Source organism: Hippocampus guttulatus, chromosome 11 (assembly GCF_054856545.1).
Source record: "Hippocampus guttulatus isolate MCC_2025c chromosome 11, RoL_Hgut_1.0, whole genome shotgun sequence".
NCBI lineage: Eukaryota > Metazoa > Chordata > Actinopteri > Syngnathiformes > Syngnathidae > Hippocampus > Hippocampus guttulatus.
In genome coordinates this window covers 13,861,560-13,884,552 of record NC_141271.1, presented here as the reverse complement: position 1 = coordinate 13,884,552, position 22,993 = coordinate 13,861,560, and the positions used below count along the sequence as shown (strand labels likewise).

The 22,993-nt window shown below is 43.6% G+C and overlaps 1 protein-coding gene across 1 annotated transcript; it reads left to right on the top strand.

Moving 5' to 3' along the window:
* Positions 1–453: 453 nt before the first annotated feature.
* On the top strand, positions 454–16,837 carry irs2b (insulin receptor substrate 2b). Its single transcript, XM_086123986.1, has 2 exons — positions 454–3,649; positions 13,530–16,837. Exons 1-2 carry the CDS (start codon positions 454–456, stop codon positions 13,532–13,534), a joined length of 3,201 nt encoding a protein of 1,066 aa, XP_085980112.1. The 3' UTR covers positions 13,535–16,837.
* The last annotated feature ends 6,156 nt before the right edge of the window (positions 16,838–22,993 follow it).

Below are 22,993 nucleotides of genomic sequence, written 5' to 3'. Positions count from 1 at the left end.
AATGCTCGCTCTGCTATAAATAAATAAACGGATCCCTGACTAGGCTCAAACAGGTCAGAAGGGGGCAGAGTGACGGTAGTAGGAGGCTTTCCTCGTCTCTTTGCATTCACGCTCAATCCACCAATGGGCCCAATGAGCTGAGCGGGCACCGCCCACTGGCCGTGTGCGTAAGCCCCCCCACCCCCCTCGCCGCCCCACCCCCTCCCGTTTCCCTCCTCCTCCGCCTCCTTTGAGTGTGTAAATGGTCACATGTTTCCCCCTCCCCAGTCCGGCCACCAGCACTAGCAGAAGCAGCAGCCGACATGTGTTATTTATCGCTCATCCGTAGGGGAAGCAAGAGGACGACTGAAGCGTAAAAAGAGCAACAACAACAACCAAAAAAAGAACTCGAGCGTCGTCTGTTCTCCAGTTTCTTCTTCCTCCTCGTAAGTGTTTTTTTTTTGGAAGAGTAGAATGGCGAGTCCGCCGAGCGACGCCGGACCTCCACTACCGGCCGCCGGCGTGAAGAAGTGCGGCTACCTGAGGAAGCACAAACACGGACACAAGCGATTCTTCGTGCTCAGGGAGCCCGGCGAGGGCTGCCCTGCCCGGCTGGAGTATTACGAGAGCGAGAAGAAATGGAGGAACAAGTCTACCGCCAAGCGGGTCATCCCGCTGGACTGCTGCCTGAACGTCAGCAAGCGAGCGGACGCCAAACACAAATATCTCATCGCGCTGTACACCAAGGACGAGTACTTTGCCGTGGCCGCTGACAGCGAGGGCGAGCAGGAGGGGTGGTACCGGGTGCTGACGGATTTAATCGCGGAGGGGAGAGTGTTCGACGGGTCGGCGTCCAACTCCGCGTCCTCGCTGGTGGGCTTCGACGAGGCGAGCTACGGCGTGATCACGCCGGTCAGCGCCGCCTACAAGGAAGTATGGCAGGTCAATATGAAGTCCAAAGGCTTGGGGCAGAGCAGGAATTTAACCGGCGTCTACAGACTCTGCTTATCCAGTCGGACTATCAGTTTTGTGAAACTCAACACGGAGGTGGCCTCGGTCATTTTGCAGCTGATGAACATCCGGAGGTGCGGCCACTCTGACAGCTTCTTCTTCATTGAGGTGGGTCGTTCCGCGGCCACCGGACCCGGCGAGCTTTGGATGCAAGCCGACGATTCTGTCGTGGCGCAGAACATCCACGAAACCATCCTGGAAGCGATGAAAGCAATGAAGGAGCTCTCTGAATTCCGCCCCCGCAGCAAAAGCCAATCATCGGGCACCAACCCCATCTCTGTGCCCACTAGGCGGCACCTGAACCACCTTCCCCCCAGCCAGACCGGCCTTCTCCGGAGGTCACGCACCGACAGCATGGCTACAAACTCACCTGTGGGTAAATTCTCCTCCTGTCGGATACGCACGGCCAGCGAGGGAGACGGCACCATGGCACGCCCTATGTCGGTGAATGGGAGCCCCCTCAGCCCGGGGGTCCACCGCAGCCTCCTGAGCAGGTCTCACACCATGACGGCACGCCCCTGTCGGACGTTCGAATCCTCCTCCCTGCAACACAGTAAGTCCATGTCTATGCCTCTGTCTCATTCCCCGCCGATGGCCGCCCCGAGTCTCGCGAGCCTGTCCTCATGCCCAGATAGCGGCGCTCCTCGTCCCTCCAGCTGTAGTGCCTCCTTTTCGGGCTCCCCGAGTGACGCCGGTTTCATATCGTGCGAGGAGTACGGCACGAGCCCCGCGGATGCCCGCGACCTCCGGCTGCCTCTCACGTACGGCAGCAACACCCCGGAGTCGCTCAGAGCAGATACCCCCCCGTCCCGCGACGGCAGCAGGCTCGATGGCTATATGGTGATGGAACAACAGAACCAGAACGGCTATCGGTGGTTCCCAGAGTTGGACAAGGCTTATCGAAAGCGCACATACTCTCTGACCACCCCCCGCCAGCAGAGGTGTCTCCCTCAGGTGTCTTCGGCCTCCCTCGACGAGTACACGTTAATGAGGGCCACTTACACCAGTGGAAGCCAGTCTTCTCGCAGATGTCTCACAGCCTCTCCGAAAGGAACCTTTCAAGATGAGCAAAGGGAGGTCCGGCTGGGATCGAACTGTCTCCAGGGCGACAGCGGTTACATGCCTATGATGCCAGGCGTGGCACCCCATACGTCAGGAGCTAAGAACGACCCCTACATGCCTATGAGCCCCATGTGTGTCTCTGCTCCGAAACAGATCATCAACCCCCGATCGCACCCCTCCTCTGCGGCGGGGCTGGCCCCGCACGCGGAGTCCCCGGGCAGTACTTCCCTTGAGGACAACGGCTACATGCGCATGTGGTGCGGAATCAAAATGTCAATGGAGAGCACCGATGGAAAGCTCACCAATGGAGAGTACCTGAACATGTCTCCTGGAGACCATACCCTGAGTTCTTCCGGAGGAGAGAAACAACACAGACAGCCTTATTCTCATAGCACCCTGCCGCATTCGCTTAAGGGCCAGTCGCAGCGCAGCGGGTCCACCGACACAGACCAATATGTGGTGATGTGTTTACAGAGGCAGCGTATCGAAGAGGAGTCGAACTACTGTCCTGTGTCTTTGGGAGACTCTGTGACACCGGGCGCGACTTCATCTACCCCCGCTCCTCTCAGGGGGGCTCGGAGTGACGCTGGTCTGGCCCACAGGAGTAGGGCATGTCGACCCACCCGCCTGGCTCTAGATTCTCTCAGAACCTTACCATGTATGAGTGAACACCCGCTCCCCTCTGAGCCGCGCAGCCCGGGGGAGTATATTAACATCGACTTCAGCGGCGCTTTCAGCGGCGCTTCCAGTGACGCGACGGCATCCGCTGAAGGCTCAAAATGCCCAGACGAGGTCTCTTCACCGCTCTCGGACTATGTTAATGTGGACCTTGCCTCGCCGAAGAGTGTGGTTTCTCCCCCTGGGGGATGTTTGCACCAAGAGGAGGAGAGCAAAGGCGTAGAGGGACAGGCAGAGGTGAGAGGGGTGGTGGACGAATATCCTCTCCAGCATCATGCGAGTCTGGCGTGTCAGCCAGCGGCGGTCAAGGATGACTACACCGAGATGACCTTTTGTCCACTCTGTGCCACCGACGATGCCCCCCTGCCTACCAGCCCCAGCGCCTGCGTCCATAGACTGAGTCTTGACAGCAGCCTTGTCGTGGACGGAGTACCGGCGGCGCCAGTGGATTCTTTTCTTCTTGGGGGACCGTCGCTGAATGTGCCCCTTGCAGATCCTCATAGGGGGGCGAAAGTCATTCGTGCAGACCCTCAGGGACGCCGGCGACACAGCTCCGAGACCTTCTCTTCTACCACTACTGTCACGCCCGTGTGCCCATCCTTCGCCCACGACACCAAACGCCACAGCTCGGCTTCGGTGGAGAACGTGTCGCATGGCGCGCGGGGCTCGGAGGGACCCGATGAGGACTATAGCAGCAGCACCCCGATGTGCAGGGAGACGTCCGCCGGCTATCAGAACGGACTCAACTACATTGCCTTGAACTTGATGGAGGGGGCTCTCGGTGGATGCCGGTTAGGGGGCTGCGATGGACTGCTGAGATTCAAGACCGCCTGTGGATGCAAGGGTGGTATGAATGGCTTCAACTCCAGCCCCTATGCCAGCCTTGGATTCAAGGAGACGACTGCCGCTGCTGTGAAAGGTGAGTGGCATGATGTACACACGCATTCATTCAGGAAGCTTTCATTCATGAAGGGAGTAGTATCATTACTGGAGCAGGATCCGGCGCAGTGCTTCTGTGTACTCTGCAGACTGACTCCTGGTTGCTAGGCAGCGCGGAGGCTCATTTTCATTCCCAAGTTTAGGAAAAATTGTGAGAGCGCAGCGTTTCTGCCTGCAGCCGGGCTTGTAGTTACCGGATTCAGCGCACTGACTGTAAGCTCAAAGCTGGTAATCAGAATGTATTTTTGGGGGGCGCCTAATCAAGAAGAATGTTGCATAGTTTTCGGCTTGTTGCTCAACAACATAGCAACCTACGTTGAAAAGTAACAAAACGAGGGTGGAAACCACGTTAGACCAGCGTATCCTATCAACTTTGGTCACGCGCAGGCCTCACTTTGTGCAGTTTTGTGTGTCACGGCGACCGAGGGGAGTTGTTCCAAATATCGCCGTGAGGTGCAGGCGGCGATGTTTAGATTGGATTAGTCACCCCCCCTGTCGCCCTCTCGTCACACCCATGACACAACGAGGAATTTCACAGGAGCATGATGTGAAGGAGAGCTGTTTGCTCAGCCTTTCATCTGCTTTGGGCTTCATGGATACCAGGTTGCGACGCTACGACACAAAACTCAAATCTAGAATGCCCCTCACTATTCCTGACGCCATTAAAATGATCATTCATGGTTTCTATATTCCCATACTTGCTGTCGTTTGAGCTCAGGAGACGTTGCGTTCGACCATCTAGTGTACGAGTGACGCATGTGTTTACTACACCGGCTGAATTAAAGTAGTAACACCAGCAAAGAAACTGTGTTTTAATACCTCGCTGTAAAGCAGGTTGATTCGTCTTCCGTTTGGTTCTAATGTGTTTATACGGCCGAATACTACACTGTTGATGGGTTGTCTTTCCGGGAATGAACACTTGCCATCAAAATATCACCTTTCACCTCCTTCTGCGTGCTGTTGCATCACTGGCTTTTCATGCAACTCTTCAAGACAGGGATTATTTACACGGATAGGTGACCAAACAGCGGCATTTCAGAAGTCACTGTTACCTGAAAAGACACTCCGGGGCAGAATGGTTGTGAAGTCTTGTGAATTGCTGTTTGTGCTTTCACAACAGAACTTGGCTCTTTGCTGGTAGGGCGGGATGATTTATCGTGGCTGGATCATAATGGTGATCAAAGACGACGCATTTTTGTGATCGTTGGAGTTCAGTTTTGTTGTTGACGACATCCCCTGACCTTAACCTGCAGGAGGGCAAGGTAAAACTTTAAAAAACAAAACAAAGAAAACAACTTCTGGGGGGGGGGGGGGGGGGGGGAATGAGAAACCTTGAGAAGGGGCTGCAAATGGGAGAATCCCCCTTCCAGGATGACCATGCTGCAATGGATGCCGAGTGGGCAACCTTTGACACAATTTAGTTGTATACAATGTTAGTTAGAATAAGCTAAAATTTGAACAGGTATCACTATCATTAAAGGCAAACGAGGCGTAGGAGAGTGGGGAGCAACCAGCTTTGAGCAGCAAAGCATTACAGTGAATAATTATCGGAGTAAAATAAGACAACTCAACTCAACTGTATTTATAGAGCACTTTCAAACAGCCATCGCTGCATCCAAAGTGCTGTACATGGAGCAAATTAAACACATACAATAAACAGTAAAACAAATCGGTAATAAAGACGGTAGAAAGCACCAAACAGTAAAACAACGGCTACATAGTTAGCACACGCTCGATAACCGGAAATGAATCGGTTGTGGCTGATGTCAAGTTAAAAGTACATCACATGTTTATGGTATCAGCTGTGTTTGTCATTGTTAGAATAGAAAAATACAATGTTGTCATGTTTTAAAGTTTCATCTTGTGACATGCTTGATTCACCTCAGTGAAAGTCGATCTGTTCCTGTGCTCGGGGCTTTGTCAACTGTCCGAGGGAAAATCTCTGACAGTCATTTATTTGTATTATTTTGCACCTCAGAGTACTGAATTTTGTCATCTTCGCACTAATAGGTCTCCAAATCAATATTTTTCATCGATTTAGCTTTACAATACAATACATGCTGATTTATATAGCGCTTTCACAACAGCGGCAGCTGCAACAAAGCGCTTAACAAAACCGTTAACATAAAGTAAAATAATAAACACAACACATAACATAAAACACGGACAGTCGTGCAGTCCTAACCACTTTTCCGTCACACGCTTTGTTGTTTGAAGCAGTTTGAGATGAAAGGGCAGAATCAAAGTGTCCTTTAACCATTGCCAAACGATTGTTTCCCTCAATGATTTAGTTCCATAAAAGAAGAAACGTACATGTTCACATGAAAATGCAGAATTTGAATTATCGTGATATGAATTTCAGGGCAGATCACGAAGTCCTTGGTCTTTTGTTTTTGAAGCACGAGAGTCTCTAAAAAACATATGGAAAAAGAAAAAAAATCATTTGCATGTACAAAGAACATGTAAATGAGTACAACATGTAGACCATTTTTGGTTAGAAAAATGCATGCATACACCGAATTGCATATTTAAACGGGTATGACGGCAAGCAGTCGATTTCGCTTTATTGAATCGTGTTCAACTTTCTAAAGCGCTGTCGACCTCACACAGCCTCGAATGCACCTCTCGAATCAGTGCGTGATGAGAGTCATCGCTTCTCATGTTTTGACGTCATGTTCTGCCATGTTTGTGAATGTCACTCAACATAGTGAGTATTTTGCGGCCAGGCTTGATTTGAGGAGAATTGTGACTTTGAATCCGATTTGTAACATCTGTCAGAAAAATCGCAAGCCAATCCTCTCCTGAATTTGTTTCGGGCCCCGATTCGCTCGTCTCTCTTTTGGTCTGTGTGCCAGCTCTGACGCTTCTCGCGGCACTGTGCAAGTCATTGGGTTCCCCGGGAAAACAAGTGAGTCAGTTGTTTATCAATTGTCAGGTACCGGGTTTCAGGCCTGGAATGCGGGGCAGTGTGCAAAGGTTGCTGGGAGAGGTGAATGCTCACTTGTTTTTCTAACCTGGCAGGCTGATGAACTGAAGGGGGATGGGGATTTTTTTTTTTTTTTAATTACCGGGAACAACTGCACAAACATGCTCTGGCTGTTACTGGTTGTATGAACATTTGTGATTTGACCTTGAAAGTTTGCTGGCGGCTTATGAATGAAGCCAAGAAATAGAAGCCATTGTAGGTTTTTTTTCCTGAAAATGTTTGATTCTAGTTGTCCCCTCCCCACCCCCCACGTGTGAGCTACGTTTTTTGATAACTTGAAGGAAGTTGATAAAGAAAGATATTTGTTGCATTTTGAACTCATCTTTATGATGAGGAACAGACAGTCCCTTGGTTTGACCGATTGGAAAAGTAACAATAGTTGTTTTTTTAAAAATAAGTTTTTATTGTTGTAATTTTTAAAAAATATACATTTTAGTTGACAGAAACTAATTGGGAATCACCACCCACCGGTTTGGCATGCATCTGCTAGGCAATCTTTTTCCGATTATGACATCTGTACCATCAACTTTTCCAGATCTTAACGAAAAAAAAACAAGTTTTACTTGGTCATTGTCATGTAAATGTGCCCTTCAAGATCACGCGCCGCTTACTTCCACGACTCCCGTTTCTTCTACGGCGACGCCTTCCAAATGAATAAACATGCACGATCAAAGGAGAGATGAGGCGTCGCCTTCCGCAAGCTTTGCCGCATTTTCTTGTTATCACCGACTGAGCCCATAGTTGACATTCCCTTCAGTGCTGCAGTCTGAAACACTAGGAACTCAAATCCTGTGTCCTCATTTGGCATTTGCAGTCACCCTGTGGAGTAGGGGAAGGAGTGTGGGGTTCAAGTGAGGGAGGGTGGGGGGGCAGTTGCTGTTCTAAAATTCAACCCACATGTGAATGAATATGAGAACGAAGGGGGTGGGGGGTGCATTCTATGTCTCTATATATGGACTTTCTCGTTTGTGTATGCAGTGGATCACTTTTATTGGTTAGTTGTTTGCAGCAGCGGCTCCACTGTTTCGCCTTCAAGGGCCACGCCTCCCGACCCCGCCACAATGTCAGTTCGGTGACCTTTAAACGGCGGCGAAATGCAACAAGCCGCACCGTGGAAGCGCGTGGATTACTTTGACCATACTTCTTCTGAGTCCAACCTTTCATCTCTTTGCCCCCCCCACCCTCTGTTGTAACAGCCGTCTGGCATGGTTGCGTTTAGGGGAGAATCTGACTCACTCCCTCCATGCCTTGCCGAATTTAGCAGCCCAACGCACACAACCGTTCCACGTTGTGCGTCTTCCTGTCTGCATATGCGCAGCCGCCAGCAGATGGTCGAGAGAGGGCTGCGAATGTGTGTGTGTCGTGTGGAGGGGTGGGTGGAGTGTGTGTGTGGGTGGGGGGGTTCAGTCAGGAGTATTTGCACCTGCCCCGCCAAGCAGCACTCACTGGTTATCTGGCTCTTTTCGGAGGAGAGTGACAATACGCTAATGACCGGCCACCATCTGCCACAACAACAGGGAGAAGGTGGTAGTGGGAGGAGGGTTGTGGAGGGTGTGCGAGGGTGTGTTCAAGAAGCCTTACAACAAAACCCCCGCCCCCCATTTTTTTCTCACATCCTCCCCCCCCCCCCATCCGATTCTCCGCCTCTTCTCTCCAGGCATCGCTTTCTGTTTTGCAGCAATCATGTGATGCAACCTACGCCTACCCCCAACCCCCCACCCCACAGCCCCCCTTCTCGGTTGACACACACACGCTTTATTTGGCATAGGTGTGTACTTTCTGTTGCGTTTCCGTACCTCCGTGGCCTTCTTTGGCTTTCTCGCACCAGAGGCCACGGGGATCTTCCTAATGACCCGTTTAGCAACTAAAGCTAATCATGCTTGATTAAAGGTTGCTCTTGTCACCACGAGCCTCCAAAAAAAAAGAAAACCAAGAACAGAACGCTCCGGCTTATTTTTTTTATTTCATCGGATCCCTCACTGATAATCTCCCCACTCGGATGCATTTTAATGACAAAAGTTAAGAGAAGTACAAAGTGCACTTTTTCGAGGGCAGCCAAACGTGACTCTTTGATGACACATAACAGAGGGAAGGAACACTTTGTTTCTTGCCCTCACCTGTCCCGTACACCCCTCCCCTCCAGGTCTGCGCAGTCACAGTGAGTGTGATACATAACTCTTGAGAGAGTACACTAGGGCAGGATGTTCCAGCCGCAGATAAAAACAAAGTCAACCTATCCCCAATTTAGCTTGGAGGTAAGAAGGCTTACGTTCACTCCGGGATTAAACATTGTTGAGCGGCTTGCTTCGTCTCGAGCCGCTGTGTGATGCGAGCGTGTCTCAGCCGCTCAGTCCCTTCCAATGACCATTTTATGCTGAAACAAAGACCTGTGTGTGTTTATTAGTCATCAACATGTGAGTCCATTTCTTTGATGGACTAAAGGGGAAAGAAATGAATCATTTTTTTTCCCCCTTCCAATATTATACTTTTAAACTCATTCATTGCCTCTGGAAGCATTTAACCCCAATTCAAATAGGGCTCAAGTATTGTAGCTTGAATAGTTTACACTTCACAAGGTAGATTAAGCGCCATGTTACCACGACACGTCTCCAATCACCTACGCAAATAACAAGATGATGTTAGATAATTTAATATAATCTACCGACACTAGTAAGAGCGCATCGTATGGCCTCCACAAACGGTCGAGGAAAGACACAGAAGCTGTTGCATGTTTACTGACACCCACGTCACTCACCAGGCCAGGCCCCACCATTTAAAGCGACACACATTAAAAGTCACAGTTATTATTGTAAAGTGTGAGGATGGGTGTTATTGTGTTTTGATAATGAAAACACATTTTTATCCAATTACTTGGATCAATCCATTAGTAATTGGTAGAAAAAACGCAATATGGTTGACCTGCAACCGTGTTTAAGAAAGAAAAAATAAAGTTGCATTACTTTGCTGCGATCAGCAGAGGCGCTACAAATTTACTGCTTACTAAGAGTGGCCAACGTTTATTTGCTTCAGTTTGTGTATTTTGCATGCATATGGAAGCCAGTTGTGATGCTTTTGGAATAATGCTAAAATGTGCATGCGTGTTTCAATTAGGCAATGTGATGACGTCATTGGAAATAATAATGGAACGTTCCATCCATTTCAAAATATTGTCACAGATCGTCCCGCATGTGTATCCTGTGATCGAAGGTCGTGTTTACGTCACGAGCAAAGGTTGAGGTGAGCGAGCAGGGCTTGTTTTTGTGTTGTGTGTCGGACAGGCCCGAGGCGTGGGAGGTCACAGGTCGCGAGGCAGTCGGTGTTTGTGTAGTGAAGCTCTGCGATAGATCAGGGAGGAGCCAGCCGACGGGAGGCTGGAATGTAAACACAACATATCCCAGCCTGTTCATCTCTCCGGGAGAAGACCTCACGTCACTTTTGCTCTTTTTCACGAAAAGGGTTGTTGATGTGACATCTTGGAGCTGAATATTTATGACAAAACCATGATCGTATTTGTTTTATAGTGTCGCATTTTACAAACAATTTTGAATACTTTGTAACAAAACTTCCTGGCTGGTGTCACAACAGATGGTCTCCTATTTCCAACTTAAAGTACAAGAAATGACCGCATGAGGAAGTGATAGTGTCACCTACTGGCCTGGCAGGCATATTACGCTTGGATTCTCTGCGTGATCAGGGCTTGATTTGATGTTTTTACTACACTTTCCAAGATGTGATCTGCTGGAGCAGCTCTCGTTATTTTATGCAAATTCGATCAGTGGTGAGGTTATAATTTGCTGATAAATCAATGATGTAATTGATCAGATCTGCAAAATAAGACTTTACAGCACTGTTAAATAATTCAAGGTTTCTTAGCATATACAGTCGGGTTTTTTGTTTTTTAAAATAATTTTCTTCCAGTCTTTTTGAATAATTTGGGGGTTTTCCATTCTTCAGTGAGAATTTTTTAAAGTCGGTGATCGTGTAAAGCAGGGATGGGCAATTCCGGGCCTCAAGGGCCTGTATCCTGCTCCAACACACTTGATTCATATGTTTAGGGTCATTATCCATGTTTACTTCGGACCACCCAAGGCGGCGATTCATCCTTCTGACCACTGTCGTTAATGTGTAAACTTTTTTTTTTCTCCCCACCTTTTTAAGCGGTTAGCTGTCTTATTTCTCCCCGTAATGGCTTCTTCTATTTCTATTCCGTCCCTTCCAATGACCATTTTATGCTGAACATAGACCTCGCATCAACTTGCATTCTCCCTGTAACTGCTATATATACGAGATACGGTAAGAGGAGGAGGCCACAGTGGGACGTGTTTACGTCGAAAGAGACCCGGCCGCTCAAAACACGCTCCAGTGTCCGAGCCCTGAATGGAGCTTGGCTAAGTTTAGCCTAGGGAGCTAAATAAATAATGAACAGTCTGTGAGGGTGGGCGGTCGTAGTGGTTGTGGGAGGGCCCGAAATGGGGTAAAAGACTGAGGAGGTGTGTTTATGTAACACTCACCACCTCCCCCTTAAAAACAGGACGGGGGTTTAGTAGCCATCGGGTTCATTCCTTGATCGACCTGGAGCCCATTCTTTCAGTAACACCCCCTTTTCACACACACACACACCACTGTTGTCTGGTGCGCCGAGACGTGACATTCATGTAGCCGTCTCCTCCGCAGAGCGTCTTATTAATCGACATTCCCGCTGATTCATTTTCCCGGCACATCTCGGTCATTCTCACCCTAGTGTTTTACCTCGCCAGGCTACTGTCTGGACCAGTACACGCACACACACAAATACACACAAAGATTGTTGTCGGCCGCCGGTCCCATGACCTCACCGCATTCCCGGTCCTCTCAGTCAGGTTGATTCTGTTACTGTGGTTTTTCCACCTCTCCCCAAACGCTTTCTTCTTGCTTCTCTCTCTCTCCCTTTTTTTTGTCCTCTAATGAACCCAAACAATCAGGAGGCACCATTTGGGGAGTCAAATTGAATCTCTATTTTCCTCAAAATGAGTCATCCATTGAAAAAAAAAAATGTACATGAATCTCAGATTTTTTTTTCTTTTTTTGTAGGTTAGGAGTCAAAAACAGGAGAACAAAGTGTGTGTGTTTATAGTAGGAGTGTTGTGGGGAAGGGGGGCGGTCAGCTTGGCCTGAATGAAAGGTTTGTTTTAGAGAATGAACGATCACATCCAGCTTTGTGAAAACAGCTCTTGTTCGCCTCCGGGTGGTTGTGGGGTTGGGGGTGGGGGGGGGGGGGGAGGAAGACGGCAAGCGGGGGACAAAAATGCGGCCGGCCGGGCCGTGTGTATTTGCGCTAGTGTGTGCGTGCCTGTGTGTCTGTGTGCGCTGTCGGCCGACACTTCCGCCGCCGTTTGATAGCTGCATGCAAATGAAAGCTCACAAACAAGTGCGTGGGGGTCAGAGTTCAGCAGTGTTTTCCACTGGGACGGAAAGCGACACTGTGGCGACTGCATGAATGAGAATAAATAAGAAGAATAGGTCACGGTTGTGTGTGTGTGCGTGTGTGTCGGAGTGTGACATTTGCATGTTTATTTGGAGTGCGTATTCAGTCCGCAATACCTGGTGTTTGTGTATGTGACTGTTGACTGCCACGCTGCTTTAAAGCCACTGACTGAGGAACACACACACTTTGAAGAGCACTTATTCCTTACTTGGTAACAAAGTGGGGCAATCCATTTGAACACACACACACACACACATTTTTGGACTTTTTGGAGTAGTGTGGAATAGGCTTGGAGATGAAATTTTAGTTGATGGCACACTGTCTCGGAATCGGGAGAACTTGAACAGCAGACGGCCTGCTTTGGTGGTCTGTCATTTGGGTGGACCAGCCACCAGGACACTCTTGCTATGTTTTCGTGCTTGCGTTCCTGTTCAGCGAGATTGACCGCACGCGGCTGTCAAATGATTCGGACTCCATCAGGATCGTTATTGTTGGCTTCTTTAGGCTCGCGCTAGAAAATTTCATTAAAAAAAACAAAACAATTATTTGATAATCCATAGATTGAGGAAAAACTGTCAGTATTTAAACAGAAGTTTACAGTGGCCTAAAGTCTTTTTTTTTCTCATTCTTGGAAGAACACGGCCGTTAACGGTCAAGAAACCCAGACTTTACCCTTGTACCTTTATTCTAGTAATTTTTACTTTTCTCATAATTAGTCATTTCCCCATTAAAAATATTATTATTTAAGAGGGGGGGTTCTTTTTCTTGTAAGTCATGTGAGATTTAAAAAAATAAATTCAATTTTCTCTATAAATGTCACTTTCCTTTGGAAAAATACAATTTAAGTCCAACTTTTTTTTTTAAATTAAAATGCTACAGCTCGATTCTTTGAAAAAATCTGAGTTTATTCTTGTGAAATTAAACACATTTTCTTGAAAAAATGTGAATTATCTCCGGAAGACTATCATTCTTTTCAGTAACTGTCAATAAATATAAGATAAGATAAGATAAGAAAACCTTTATTAGTCTCGCAATGGAGAAATTCCCAATTCACAGCAGCAAAGTTATGAAAGGAAGAAGTAGAACAACAAAATATAGGAGCTGCTGGAAAGGCAGCCACTCTCGCGGCGCCATTTTGAAGTCAAAATAACAAAAATAACACAACACAACACATAGGACACGTCTCTGATCCACTGGTGTCCTTTCACCATGGACGTCATGCTGAATATGAATTTATGTTAAATTAAATAAAAATCAATGTGTTTCTTCCTTTGTATAAAAAAAGATTTGGACTTTTTCTCCTGAAAAAAAAAACCCCCAATACGATTGATTGTGTTCACTTTACTTTCGCAAGATGCAGACGTTATTGTCATCATTCCACATAACGTCTTTTTTCCTTCTCTCTTTCAGAATGAAGGCCACTGGCTCAGTCACCACCCCCCACCCCCCACTTTCCTCTCCTGGTTGTTGGTTGGTTCGCCGCCTGCGTGTGATGACGTCGCCTCGGCAACAGCTGGAGCGTGGGCTACCGTCCACGTCCTTTGACCCCTCCCCGCCGCCATCTCCGAGAGGTCACGGAGGCAGCAGTCGCCACGGCAATACGGACACTTGACCTTTCACCCCAAATCTTCCTTCGGCACCAAAACGATGAGATGCCATCCATTCTTATTGAAGCTGCTGGACTAGATAACAAAAAAAACCCCAAAAAACTCTCGTACCAACTATTAACTCTTGGTAACTATTTTTATTTATCTGCAAAATGACTACACGAGTTATTCTATTATGTCGAATATAGATTATTTTGGTTACCCTTAAGACTAGAGTTTGAACGGGTTGCCTGACCTGAGAAGACACCAAACCTGGAGCTCACATGCAAAAAACAAACAAAAAACCCCCGAATGCATACAAAATATTTATTTATTTAACACGGAAGTATTCATTTGGTAAAACATTTTCCAAATGTGTGAATTCCCATGAATAATAAAAGTGGCATTTCGGTACATATTAAAAACAAAAAAGTTAGCTTCAAAAACCTACCTCAACAAAACAAACAAAAAAACTGGTTGTTTAACCCCCCCCCCCCAATAGTGGATATGAACATATATAAAAATATTTATTTTTTACAACTTTTTTTTTTTTTTTTTAAAGGAATCGCCAATCCAAAGCCTTACTCTCGCCCCCTATGGGCTGTTTCGTCTGGACCTAATGACCCTTCACAACTGAACCGATCCGCAAAGAATGAGCCACTCTGAGATTTCCACGGTACATTTACGACAAGATGATGTATGAAATATTTCTTACAGTATATTTATTCGCCCGGCGGGTGGGTTGCAGGAGGGAGAGATTTTCTATCCTCGCTTTGTTATTTTTTTTATTTGAAGAAGCGATGATGTCACGCTCAAACACCGCAGCATGACCCAGGTACACCCCGTGGCCTGTCTGAGCCAAAGTCTCAGCACCTCCAAACACTTATGGACCTGTTCACCTGTAATCCCCTGCACACCCGCCCAAAGCCGCCTGCAGGAACTCATGACATCATGGAATGTTTGAAGTTCTTTGTCTTAACTAGGGATGGGCATGGTGATAGGATTTGGACGATTGTGAGGAAATAATCGTTGCTCCAAAGTTTTTTTTGAAACAATCGAGTCAAATTCGAGTGCGCTATTTAGCTGCGGCCAGCAGAGACGCTGTTGATTCAATCTGCGTTCGTTTGCGGTCTGAAGACGGCGTCAGCTAAGCCCGACGTCTCATTCCCCTCGGCAACATTGTTGTGTTCATTAAGAATCTGCGGCGGAAATAGGAGTTCAGAACACCCACAGAGAGGTTTTGCCATCTCGCTAGAAATGAAGGCAAAAAATGAAAATTTCGGAAGGACTGCAGTTCACACACAAAAAAAAAGTCCATCAGATGGGGGGGGGTTTTTTGCCCGTAAATACGTATTTTCTTGTCTTAATATTATGACATCATTGACGCAAAATCTTTTTTTTTACTAAATAGACATTTTTTTGCTGACGTTACAATTTTAAATATTGAATAATTTCACTTTTTCTCTCTTTAAAAAAATTTAGACTTTCTCATAAATGTATTTTTTATTAAGGCTTTCATATTCATAGTTTTTTGGGGGGAATATTGTCTATCATGATATGCCCAACAGAACAACTTTATTTTTTGTAAAACTATAGCTTTGTTTTGTTTTTTTAAAGATTATATTCATTTTTTTGAATTTTTAATAATACAATTTTCTTTGTATTCTGTCTTTTTTTATTTTTTTCCTCCAATAATAGGGCATACAAAATGCAAAAAAAAAAGTTAATGTAAAATGACGGCTTTAAAAAAATATTGATATAACATTTCCATAATTTGGCTTTTTAATGTATTATTTTTCGGAACCAATTATCAGCTATTCGCTAACAACTTTATTCTGGCAAAATGATATTTCATTCTGATGACATTTGCATTGCGCTCTCATAATCACCACTTGACCCCCCCCCCACCTTTTCATAGAGTAGCGGTTTAACAAGAAATCGATGAATTGATTGTTGATTTTTATCTCCCACAGTCGATCAATGAAAAGTGGTCAAATGCCCATCCCTGGTCTTAACTGGACAATACACACAAACTCACAGTCACATACTCACCTATTGCCTCATGGCGGCGCCGAGCCAACGTGGTCAGTTGTGCCGCCAGGCCTCGTGCTGCCATTTTGTTTGGGGGGGGGGGGGGCGCTGGCGGAGAGAAAGCATGGTCTTGCACTTACAAACTTGTCTAGATTGTAACACAAGACGCGTTGAATGTAGTACATGCTGCGTTCCAAGGTTGAGAACGCGCAGCCCCGATGAAACCACCACAACAGTGAAAAGCCACAACAAAGTCGACGCTACGACAACGGCAAAACGACACACGCCGGGACAAGCAACATTGCTGTCGATCTGGATCCACTGGTACTTAAAAGACTGTAAATAGTGTGACGTTATGACGGCAAAACAACTTTTAAGTTAAATAACTTATGCTGTTTTTACTGTACATAGTTTGTGTTGGCGTGAAACAACAAAAAGCACTAATTAAGTTATGTGCTAACCAGTTCTGGTTTGGCTTTGATCTGTTTTCCTCTTGTTTTGGTTTTTTTGGTTGTGTTTTCAAATAATTTAATTCATAACTCTGTTGGTATAGTATTGTGAACGACAATGCCACAATTTTGCTAATGCTGTAACTGCAAATTCGACAAGAAATTCGTACTTGACCTAATTCATTCTCGGTACTTAGGTACAAATGGCATATGCAATATCTACACAATTGAAAAGTAGTTTACTTACCAAGGTGTACCAAAATGTACAAATATTGTCTGTATTTGTTTATTAAACCTCAGAAATTCTGTTGTTGATGTTTCTGTTTGTTGCAGTTTGTACATGTTTTTTTTTTTTTCCTTCTTATTTGAAATTTGCTAATCGAGCCCATTTGTTGTTTGAGCAGTGTTTTGCATTTGGGTCACGTTGTATCTTGATGAAAGCATCTAAAAGTTACTGTTGGGGGGAGGGGCCCCAGCTTACTTGGCTGTAGCCCCCCCCCCACACCCCTACCCCTCCCCACTGTAAATATTTCACATTTTGCATATTATTGTGATGCGACTAAGAGATGATAATTTAAACTTACGTCTTTGCTTTAGATTGTATTGATTCTTTTTAGACACATGGAATAAATATTGCTATTATTTAAGAAAAGAGGCCTGCATCTGTTTTTTGTCCTATGATTTAGTCTCTCACAAACATATACTTTTCCTTGAATCCTGATAGCTCATTTATCAAGATATTATGGAATGCTGTTTTCCAATGTTCAATTCGAAAAATGAATAGAAAATTAATATGATGACAAAATAGGAGTTGTACTGAGGGGATATAAAAATTCCGCAACACACACACGCCGAATTACGACTTTTCTCCCTCATGAATGTATGAATTTTCTTGTAAAATTGCAGCATTATGCCTTTTTTATTCCATGTATTTTGGCAGGAGTCATAGTATTAAAATTCTGTCCTCATGCAAAAAAAACATTTCCTCGAAATATTCGGGTTTTATAGGCTAAGTATTGTCACTAGGTTCCTTTAAAAAATAGGACTTAGTGTTCTTCAGCCTTATAAGAAAATATGACAATTTATGTGTTTGTTCATATCCAATTACTTTTTTTTCCCTCTTAGAATCACGATTTATTCTTGCAAAATTACAACTGGAAGACATTGTTCTCATTAATCTGTTTTACATTTGTGTTTTTTCATCCTTGCTTTTATGACTTGTTTTTGTTTAGATTTCACTTGATTCTTGCTTCATTCTGACCATCCACACCCGATCTGGCATGTTTTACTTATATATCCCCCTCACCCCCCTCAGAATAGTATGACTATTCTTCAAAGTACTTTTTTAACTCCAAAATTACAGTCTGACTTTATCCATACGTCTTTATTATTGTTGTCTCACAACTGAATATTTTCTTCTCAACTATTGTATTTTTCTTTTCCGGTGAGGCTTTAATAGTCCCTTCAAAGAAAGAGTTTACTCTTGATTATTTTGAGTGCGGTTTGCGAAGAAAGTGTGAATCCAGCTTTTTGGGTGTGGGCCCTAACCTAGAATGCCTCCTGTTATTGTTTCGCCTCGCCGCCCCCCTCCCCCTCTTCGGCTATAGTCATTAAACAGCATGTTACAACAGCCTCTGGAGATGGGTGGGATTAAAGCGCCGGTGAGATCAACACTTTTGTACGTTTAACCGTATACGAGCGGATTATTTCTTCCTCACAACCGTGCTAATTAAAATGGTAATTAAGGCTGGAAATAGGTTTAATTGTCCCTGGTGTCTCATGTCGGAAGATGCTATTGCTTGTTGCTATCGAGTAATTTTGAAGCAGGGTCAGTGAGGACAGGAGCAGTACCCAATTCTTCCACAGTTTTAAAAAAAAATGATATTCATGTTCAAATATGGTAGTGTTTCATATTTATGAGCGACATGTTTCTTTTTATTTATTGTAATTCAAAGACGGTGCCCATCGTGCTTTTTTTTCAGTGAGAGTAAGAAATGTGAAGGAGAACAGTTCAGGCATTGAGGATAAAGGTTTAATTCATCTCTTAGGACAAAAGAAAACATCTTAAGAAGCCATCATGTTATGAAAGTGAGTCTCCCCGACCCCCCCCCCCAAGAAATCCATACATATGAGAATCATATTGTACGGTTTTACCATACCACCCCCCCCCCTCCCTTTTCCTGGCATTTTATACAACATATGCCGCTGCCTTGAAATGTCTTCATTAGTCCTGACTGAGAGACATTGAAGCATAGGTGTCAAACCCATGGCCCGGGGGCCAGATCTGGCCCACCTCATCACTTTATGCCGCCCTCAAAAGCAAATAAAACCTATCAACTTCTACGATGATTGCTAAAATCTGTACCAAAATTCCAACTTCTCATCTGTAAAGAATACGTGAGATATTGTTAGCATGTTTTTTTTTTTTTTTTTTTGTGACCAAACCCCTCGTTTCACTTAAACAATCGTTGAATGAACCATCATTCTTGACATCTTTATATGTTTCAGCTATAATGGCCCTCCAAGGGAAACGGGCACTACAATGTGGCCCGCAACAATGAGTTTGACACCCTTGCTTTAAAGAAAACTCAATTAATAACAGTGGAACAACAATTGAATGGACTTGACAATCAACGTACTCCATATTTAACAGACCGAAAACAGTTTCCGATTCACTCTCGATACCCGTTTGAGCAGTCGTTTTCAAAGTCTGGCAGCTCCAAATATGCCACTGTCGTTTACTGGTGCTGTGGCGCAATCAACACACAGAGACTAGTACACAAGTTTCCCGTGTTACACAGTAGACCAGCGCAGGCTAACAGACCTGCTAACGTGGTCATACCTGTGGCCATGTTAGCAGGGGCAACTGACAACCATTTAAGCCTTTTCATTCACATTGTAACCATGTATAGTCAGGCGTTTTTAGCCGGAAAAAAAACCGACCATGAATTGTAAGGCGTTTTTAGCCGAAAAAAACGACCATGTATAGTCAGCAGTTTTAACCCGAAAAAAACCAACCATGTATATATAGTAAGGTGTTTTTTGCCGAAAAAAAAACGACCATGTATAAAGTCAGGCATTTTAACCCGAAAAAAACGACCATGTATAGCAAGGCATTTTTAGTCGAAAAAAACAACCATGTTTAAGGCGTTTTTATTGGACAAAAAACGACCATGTATAGTAAGGCATTTTTAGCCGAAAAAAAGACCATGTATAGTAAGGTGATTTTACCGAAAAAACCCGACCATGTATAAAGTCAGGCATTTTAAACCGGAAAAAAACGACCATGTATAGCAAGGCATTTTTAGTCGAAAAAAAAAACGACCATGTATAGTAAGGCGTTTTTAGCCAAAAAAACCGACATAGTATAGTAAGGCGTTTTTAGGCCAAAAAAACGACAGTAGAAAAGTAAGGCGTTTTTAAGCCGAAAAAAACGACACAGTATAGTAAGGCGTTTTTAGCCAAAAAAACCGACATAGTATAGTAAGGCGTTTTTAGGCCAAAAAAACTACATAGTATAGTAAGGCGTTTTTAGCCCGAAAATACCAACATAATATACTAAGGCGTTTTTAGGCCGAAAAAAAACGACATAGTATATAGTAAGGCGTTTTTAGGCCGAAAAAAACGACATAGTATATAGTAAGGCGTTTTTAAGCTGAAAAAAACGACATAGTATAGTAAGGCGTTTTTAGGCCGAAAAAAACAACATAGTATAGTAAGGCGTTTTTAAGCCAAAAAAAAACGACATAGTATAGTAAGGCGTTTTTAGCTAAAAAAAAAACGACCATGTATAGTAAGGCGTTTTTAGCCCAAAAAAACGACATAGTATAGTAAAGCGTTTTTAAGCCGAAAAAACGACATAGTATAGTAAGGCGTTTTTAAGCCGAAAAAATGACATAGTAGAAAAGTAAGGCGTTTTTAGGCCGAAAAAAACGACATAGTAGAAAAGTAAGGCGTTTTTAAGCCGAAAAAAACGACACAGTATAGTAAGGCGTTTTTAGCCAAAAAAACCGACATAGTATAGTAAGGCGTTTTTAGGCCAAAAAAACTACATAGTATAGTAAGGCGTTTTTAGCCCGAAAAAACCGACATAATATAGTAAGGTGTTTTTAGGCCGAAAAAAATTACATAGTATAGTAAGGCGTTTTTAGGCCGAAAAAAACGACATAGTATATACTAAGGCGTTTTTAAGCCGAAAAAAACGACACAGTATAGTAAGGCGTTTTTAAGCCGAAAAAAACGACATAGTATAGTAAGGTGTTTTTAGGCCGAAAAAAATTACATAGTATAGTAAGGCGTTTTTAGGCCGAAAGAAATGACATAGTATAGTAAGGCGTTATTTAGGCCGAAAAAAAAACGACATAGTATAGTAAGGCGTTTTTAGGCCGAAAAAAATGACATAGTATAGTAAGGCGTTTTTACCTGAAGAAAACGACATAGTATAGTAAGGCGTTTTTAGCTAAAAAAAACGACATAGTATAGTAAAGCGTTTTTAGCTTAAAAAAAACGACATAATATAGTAAGGCGTTTTTAGCTAAAAAAAACGACATAGTATAGTAAGGCGTTTTTAGCCCAAAATAAACGACATAGTATAGTAAGGCGTTTTAGGCCGAAAAAAAACGACAGTATAGTAAGGCGTTTTTAGGCCGAAAAGAACGACATAGTATAGTAAGGCGTTTTTAGCTAAAAAAAAAACGACATAATATAGTAAGGCGTTTTTAGCCCGAAAAAAACGACATAGTATAGTAAAGCGTTTTTAGCTAAAAAAAAAACGACATAATATAGTAAGGCGTTTTTAGCCCGAAAAAAACGACATAGTATAGTAAGGCGTTTTTAGCTAAAAAAAAAACCGACATAGTATAGTAAGGCGTTTTTAGGCCGAAAGAAATGACATAGTATAGTAAGGCGTTATTTAGGCCGAAAAAAACCCGACATAGTATAGTAAGGCGTTTTTAGGCCGAAAAAAATGACATAGTATAGTAAGGCGTTTTCAAGCCAAAAGAAAACGACATAGTATAGTAAGGCGTTTTTAGCTAAAAAAAACGACCATGTATAGTAAGGCGTTTTTAGCCCAAAAAAACGACATAGTATAGTAAGGCGTTTTTAATCCGAAAAAAACGACATAGTATAGTAAGGCGTTTTTAGCCCAAAAAACCGACATAGTATAGTAAGGCGTTTTTAGGCCGAAAGAAATGACATAGTATAGTAAGGCGTTATTTAGGCCGAAAAAAACGACATAGTATAGTAAGGCGTTTTTAGGCCGAAAAAAATGACATAGTATAGTAAGGCGTTTTTAAGCCAAAAAAAAACGACATAGTATAGTAAGGCGTTTTTAGCTAAAAAAAAAAACGACCATGTATAGTAAGGCGTTTTTAGCCCAAAAAAACGACATAGTATAGTAAGGCGTTTTTAATCCAAAAAAAACGACATAGTATAGTAAGGTGTTTTTAGCCCAAAAAAAACGACATAGTATAGTAAGGCGTTTTTAGCCCAAAAAAAACGACATAGTTAAGTAAGGCGTTTTTAAGCGGAAAAAAACGACATAGTAAGGCGTTTTAAAGCCGTAAAAAACGACATAGTATAGTAAGGCGTTTTTAGCCTGAAAAAACCGACATAGTATAGTAAGGCGTTTTTGAGCCGAAAAAATCGACCATGTATAGTAAGGCGTTTTTAAGCTGAAAAAAAACGACATAGTATAGTAAGGCGTTTTTAGCCAAAAAAAACGACATAGTATAGTAAGGTGTTTTTAGGCCAAAAAAGACCGACCATGTATAGTAAGGCGTTTTTAGACCAAAAAAAACTACATAGTATAGTAAGGCATTTTTAGGCCGAAAAAAACGACATAGTATAGTAAGGCGTTTTTAGCCCGAAAAACACGACACAGTATAGTAAGGCGTTTATAGGCCGAAAAAAATGACATAGTATAGTAAGGCGTTTTTAAGCCGAAAACAAAAACGACATAGTATAGTAAGGGGTTTTTAGGCCGAAAAAACCACATAGTATAGTAAGGCGTTTTTAGGCCGAAAAAAACGACAGTATAGTAAGGCGTTTTTAGCCCAAAAAAAACGACATTGTATAGTAAGGCGTTTTTAGGCCAAAAAAATCGACCATGTATAGTAAGGCGTTTTTAGCCGGAAAAAACGACATAGTATAGTAAGGCGTTTTTAAGCCGAAAAAAACGACATAGTATAGTAAGGCGTTTTTAAGCTGAAAAAAACGACATAGTATAGTAAGGCGTTTTTAGCCCGAAAAATATGACATAGTATAGTAAGGCGTTCTTAAGCCGAAAAAACGACATAGTATATAGTAAGGCGTTTTTAAGCCGAAAAAATCGACATAGTATAGTAAGGCGTTTTTAGCCCAAAAAAAACGACCATGCATAGTAAGGCGTTTTTAGCTAAAAAAAACGACATAGTATAGTAAGGCGTTTTTAGGCCGGAAAAAATATAGTAAGGCGTTTTTAAGCTGAAAAAAACGACAGAGTATAGTAAGGCGTTTTTAGGCCGAAAAAAATGACATAGTATAGTAAGGCGTTTTTAAGCCGAAAAAAACGACATAGTATAGTAAGGCGTTTTTAGCTAAAAAAAAAAACCGCCCATGTATAGTAAGGCGTTTTTAGCCCAAAAAAAACTACCATGCATAGTAAGGCGTTTTTAGCTAAAAAAACGACATAGTATAGTAAGGCGTTTTTAAGCCGAAAAAAACCGACATAGTATAGTAAGGGGTTTTTAGGCCGAAAAAAACGACATAGTATAGTAAGGCGTTTTTAGCCAAAAAAAAACGACATAGTATAGTAAGGCGTTTTTAG

Bases quoted from the DNA above. Each gene is read 5' to 3' on its own strand.
- irs2b (XM_086123986.1), top strand. From the start codon at position 454: ATGGCGAGTCCGCCGAGCGACGCCGGACCTCCACTACCGGCCGCCGGC.